This window comes from Sander vitreus, unplaced genomic scaffold (genome assembly GCF_031162955.1).
Source record: "Sander vitreus isolate 19-12246 unplaced genomic scaffold, sanVit1 ctg287_0, whole genome shotgun sequence".
NCBI lineage: Eukaryota > Metazoa > Chordata > Actinopteri > Perciformes > Percidae > Sander > Sander vitreus.
This window is the reverse complement of record NW_027595442.1, coordinates 162,501-168,647: the sequence shown is the minus strand read 5'-3', so window position 1 is coordinate 168,647 and position 6,147 is coordinate 162,501. Positions and strand designations below refer to the sequence as shown.

The following is a 6,147-nucleotide window of genomic DNA, read 5'->3' as shown; positions in this document are numbered from 1 at the left end:
AATGATAATGTATTATAACTGGGTTTAATGACTTTAATGATGATAATGTATTATAACTGGGTTTAATGACTTTAATGATGTTAATATTAGAACTCGGTTTAATGACTTTAATGATGATAATGTATTATAACTGGGTTTAATGACTTTAATGATGTTAATATTAGAACTGGGTTTAATGACTTTAATGGTGTTAATATTAGAACTGGGTTTAATGACTTTAATGATGTTAATGTATTATAACTGGGTTTAATGACTTTAATGATGTTAATGTATTATAACTGGGTTTAATGACTTTAATGATGTTAATATTATAACTGGGTTTAATGACTTTAATGATGTTAATATTAGAACTGGGTTTAATGACTTTAATGATGTTAATTATTATAACTGGGTTTAATGACTTTAATGATGTTAATGTATTATAACTGGGTTTAATGACTTTAATGATGTTAATATTAGAACTGGGTTTAATGACTTTAATGGTGTTAATATTAGAACTGGGTTTAATGACTTTAATGATGTTAATATTAGAACTGGGTTTAATGACTTTAATGATGTTAATGTATTATAACTGGGTTTAATGACTTTAATGATGTTAATGTATTATAACTGGGTTTAATGACTTTAATGATGTTAATATTAGAACTGGGTTTAATGACTTTAATGGTGTTAATATTAGAACTGGGTTTAATGACTTTAATGATGTTAATGTATTATAACTGGGTTTAATGACTTTAATGGTGTTAATGTATTATAACTGGGTTTAATGACTTTAATGGTGTTAATATTAGAACTAGGTTTAATGACTTTAATGGTGTTAATGTATTATAACTGGGTTTAATGACTTTAATGATGTTAATGTATTATAACTGGGTTTAATGACTTTAATGATGTTAATGTATTATAACTGGGTTTAATTACTTTAATGATGTTAATGTATTAGAACTGGGTTTAATGACTTTAATGATGTTAATGTATTATAACTGGGTTTAATGACTTTAATGATGATAATGTATTATAACTGGGTTTAATGACTTTAATGATGATAATGTATTATAACTGGGTTTAATGACTTTAATGATGATAATATTAGAACTGGGTTTAATGACTTTAATGATGATAATGTATTATAACTGGGTTTAATGACTTTAATGATGTTAATATTATAACTGGGTTTAATGACTTTAATGATGTTAATGTATTATAACTGGGTTTAATGACTTTAATGATGTTAATATTAGAACTGGGTTTAATGACTTTAATGATGTTAATATTAGAACTGGGTTTAATGACTTTAATGGTGTTAATATTATAACTCGGTTTAATGACTTTAATGATGTTAATGTATTATAACTGGGTTTAATGACTTTAATGATGTTAATATTAGAACTGGGTTTAATGACTTTAATGATGTTAATATTAGAACTGGGTTTAATGACTTTAATGGTGTTAATGTATTAGAACTGGGTTTAATGACTTTAATGATGTTAATGTATTATAACTGGGTTTAATGACTTTAATGGTGTTAATGTATTATAACTGGGTTTAATGACTTTAATGATGATAATGTATTATAACTGGGTTTAATGACTTTGATGGTGTTAATATTAGAACTGGGTTTAATGACTTTAATGTTTAGCTGTAGCTAGGGTTGAGCATCGAGAACCGATTCCTACTTGGAATCGGTTCAAAAATTACGATTCCTGTGGAATCATTTCTTTATTGGAATCGTTTGGAGGAATTGGTTTGAAATCTGATCATTTTGCAAATTTAACATGCTTAAGTTTTGGTTTCCGTAGCGACAAGGCTCTTGTTGTGTTGCAGCCTTAGAGCTCAGTAAGCAGCGCTCTAGTCTGGCTTTATTTTACGCTGAAAAAGCTGTAAAACTGCAACCCACAGTTGAATCAAAATAAAACTTTCCTCTTATTTGTGAAATAAGCATGGTACCCGTTTCATTTCCACCCTCAAAGAACCAGAATCAGAATCGATAAGAACTGGAATCAGAATCGATAAGAACCGGAATCAGAATCGATAAGAACCGGAATCAGAATCGATAAGAACCAGAACAGGAATCAGAATCGATAAGAACCGGAATCAGAATTGATAATAACTGGAATCAGAATCGATAAGAACCGGAATCAGAATCGATAAGAACTGGAACCGGAATCAGAATCGATAAGAACCGGAATCAGAATTGATAAGAACCGGAATCAGAATCGATAAGAACTGGAACCGGAATCAGAATCGATACGAACTGGAATCAGAATCGATAAGAACTGGAACAGGAATCAGAATCGATAAGAACCGGAATCAGAATCGATAAGAACCGGAACCGGAATCAGAATCGATAAGAACCGGAATCAGAAGGAAGAATCAGAATTGTTAAAATCCAAACAATGCCCAACCCTGAAAGGGGGAGTTTATTTAATAACTTAATCCTTAATAAATCATGTATCAGTTGATTATATGTAGTTTCCCTCTGAGATGTAGTCGAGTATAACGCAGCAGAACATGAAATACTCCCGTAAAGTACCTCAGAATGTACTCGAGGACAGTACTCGAGTAAATGTACTTATAATACTATTCCTCCCCCAACCAAACTCTGTTCAGTTTTCTGTTGTTTTAAGAATTAACTAAGTTCAATATTTACTCGGAGACGGAGGACAAGTAGAAAGCAGCAGAACATTTTAAATACTCTAAAGTACAAGTACCTCCGAATGAGTACAGTGAAGCAGTAGTTGAGTAAATGTAAGGTTACTTGACGGTGAGTTATGTAACAACTGACGTCAGCTGTTACATTTAGACACATAAAACACAACAAATGAACCGTTATATATGATATAATATACAACACATATAGCATATAATCACTTTGTGACATACAACATGGAACATGGAACATATATATTATTAATAACCGGGGGAATCAAAGGTTAAATGTTAGCTGTCTGAAACTAATATCGATGGGAAGGGTTATAATATAATATTGATCTTTAACAGCTGATAAACGGCCGTTTCCGGTCCTAAATATCAACATTATGTCGCTCTGTGAAACCTTGTGAAATATATTTAAAGACTTTATGAAGTTATAAAAACAGAAAACAGCCGAACATTTAGCTAACCTTTCTGCTGCTGACAGGCGGCTCCGCGACCCGGAACTGAAAGTCGCGCACAGGATTGTGGGTATAGTGTAGTTTATTGGGGGACGCTTGTTTGTTGTTGTTGACTCGCTGCTTTCAGTGACTGGTGATTTTAAATGATTTATTTATTAAGGTAAAGTACTGAAACATCCTAATTAGAAAAAGAAACACGTGTTATTGTATTTAAACAAAGAAAGTAAGAAATAGGATCCAAGAAGCATTAAAACATGGATTTAATTTAAAAACTACACACATTAAAACAATAATCAATAAGTAGGTGGAGCGACTTCACTGAATGAGTTAAAACAATAAAATAAACTTTATTAATCCACACTGGAGACATCAGAATAACACAAATACGCATTCAAATATACTCAGAGTATTATAAGAAATAATAATAATAATAATATGTTCACTATAACCACCTTTATTATAAACAGGTAAATAAACAGATGAGCCCAGTAGGAGTAGTAAATAAATCAATATAGTGCAGAATGTTATGAAGTGATCAATGTAATGTATCCCTGGTGTAATCAGATTACAGTTGTGTTCTACAGACTGCAGGGTTAGTTAACCCTAACTTTGTTTACATGTTTTCAGAACTGTCAACAACACACAATTCACCAAATTACACAAACAGAATGCAAAATGCCACAAACACATCTCAAAATGAAGCTTCTGCATCAAATGGCAAACACTATTTTCATATTAGTACATTTTTGAAAATACCATGAAAACACACATACACACACAGTAGATATAAGACAAAGGAGCTTTAGATTTAGAACAGTGTGCTCATGGTATATCCAAAATGTACTAATATGAAAAATGTGTTTGCCATTTGATGCAAACTCTTAATTTTGAGATGTGTTTATGGCATTTTTAATACAGTGTTTAATTTAGGAGGAGATATGAGGCATTTTGCATTGTGTGTGTGTGCAGTTTTGAAAAAAGGAAAAATAGTTCTGAAAACAACAGTTGTAAAAAAACTGTAATGTACACTTAGTGTAATCAGATTACAGGTTTACAGACTGTTCCAACTGTCTTTTCTGTGTTTGATATTGTAAAGTTTTACTGCCTGTTTCTACAGTCAGACAACATGTTTTATTGCTGCTGGTACTTTGTGCTGATTAACGGCGGCTGGGTCTAATGTGAATGTGTGTGTGTGTGTGTGTGTGTGTATTTCCTGCTGACCATCTGCTCCACCGTCCAGTCCAGCAGGAGGCAGGAATCCTCCACAGATGTATGATAACACCCTGTAATCGAGGGGTTTCTCTCCGTTTGTGCGTTAGGGTTAGGTGCCTGTATTTGGGTTAGGGGTTTAGGGGTCCTCCCTCAAGAAAATCTGACTTTTTCAATAATAAAAATTGCAAATTGACATCATTTTGAAGGACCATTATCTCCATATTTGTGTCTAAAACGTTGGAAAAGCTTGAGCAGATAATAAATAAATAACTCTAAAAAAGCTTGAAGACACATCTTGCTAGAGAAGTCAAACTACAATCCTTAGATCTGAGGAAAGTCTTTTATTTTCTGATCCTTACATTGATTTTACATTCATTCAGCTCAGCTGCTTCGTCGAAAAGAATTACAAACATTAGTGTCATATCTTATAACACATCCATCAGGACATCTAAAACCTGAAGCTGCAGGAGTTATATTTCCCGCAGATCTTCTGCTTTCATTTCCTTCAGATCTTCTGCTGATGGACTGACTGGTCCAGCAGGTGGCAGGGACAGTTCTTTGCTGTGCAGACCAGAGTATATATCCTATATATATTTATATTTATACACTGTAGGATCTTAGACACATTTATATTTATACCTTGTAGGATCTTAGATATATTTATATTTATGCATTGTAAGATCTTATATTTATTTATATTTATACCTTGTAGAATCTTATATATATTTATATTTATACATTGTAGGATCTTATATTTATTTATATTTATACACTGTAGGATCTTAGATATATATATATATATATATATATATATATAAATATATATTTATACATTGTAGGATCTTATATTTATTTATATTTATACATTGTAGGATCATATATATATATATACGGAGATTAAAAACATTCATTCATTCATTAGAAGACATGTTACAAACATCACAAACAGTTTGTAAACTCTTAAAAAGTGAGAAAGGCTCAGATCTCAGATTCATACATTAAAAAGTTTCTGCGTTCAGGTCTCTCAGAAAGAGAGAAAAATCTAAAAGCTTGATTTGTCAAATTAAAAGTAAAATGTCAGAAAACATATATATATATATATATATATATATATATATATATATATATATATATATATGACTTAGCTAACCCTAACTCGAACTTCATTCACCAGCCGGGCGCCAGCGTGTTGAGCCCCTTCAACGCCACCTCGAAGCCCAGGAAACAGGCCTGCAGGAGACAGGAAGTGGTTCAGAGATATAAACAGGCCTACAGGAAACAGGAAGTGGTTCAGAGATATAAACAGGAATAAAGAAAGATAACGTTGACGGGTTAGAAGTTATCAGGAAGAACAAGAGCAGAAGTATCAGAGTACAGACAGAAGTATCAGAGTAAATAGAAGTATTCAAGTAAATATAGAAGTATCGGAGTACAAAGAAGTATCAGAGTAATGACAGAAGTATCAGAGTAAATATAGAAGTATCAGAGTACAGAGAAGTATCGGAGTAAATATTTACGGCGTTTGCAGGAAAGGCTCGTAGAAAGACGGCGTTGAATCCTTTGAAGAGCGCTCGAGGTCCTTCCTCTCGGAGCAGAGTCCTCAAAACATCCAGCAGACCTCGATACTTCCCATCTCCAGCTACACACACACACAGAGACACACACACACACACACACACACACACACACACACACACACACACACACACACACACACACACACACACACACACACACACACACACACACACACACACACACACACACACACACACACACACACACACACACACACACACACACACACACACACACACTGAAT

At 32.8% G+C, this 6,147-nt stretch overlaps 1 protein-coding gene across 1 annotated transcript in view; it reads right to left on the bottom strand.

Moving 5' to 3' along the window:
* Nucleotides 1-4,646: 4,646 nt before the first annotated feature.
* Nucleotides 4,647-6,147, bottom strand: part of LOC144513562 (mitochondrial carnitine/acylcarnitine carrier protein) — a 12,982-nt gene continuing 11,481 nt past the window's right edge. The window contains exons 8-9 of the mRNA XM_078244665.1: nucleotides 5,843-5,964; nucleotides 4,647-5,555 (exon numbers count right to left, since the gene is read on the bottom strand). Of these exons, the coding sequence (XP_078100791.1) occupies nucleotides 5,493-5,555; nucleotides 5,843-5,964 (185 nt within the window). The 3' untranslated portion in view covers nucleotides 4,647-5,492. The remainder of the gene's footprint in view (nucleotides 5,556-5,842; nucleotides 5,965-6,147) is intronic.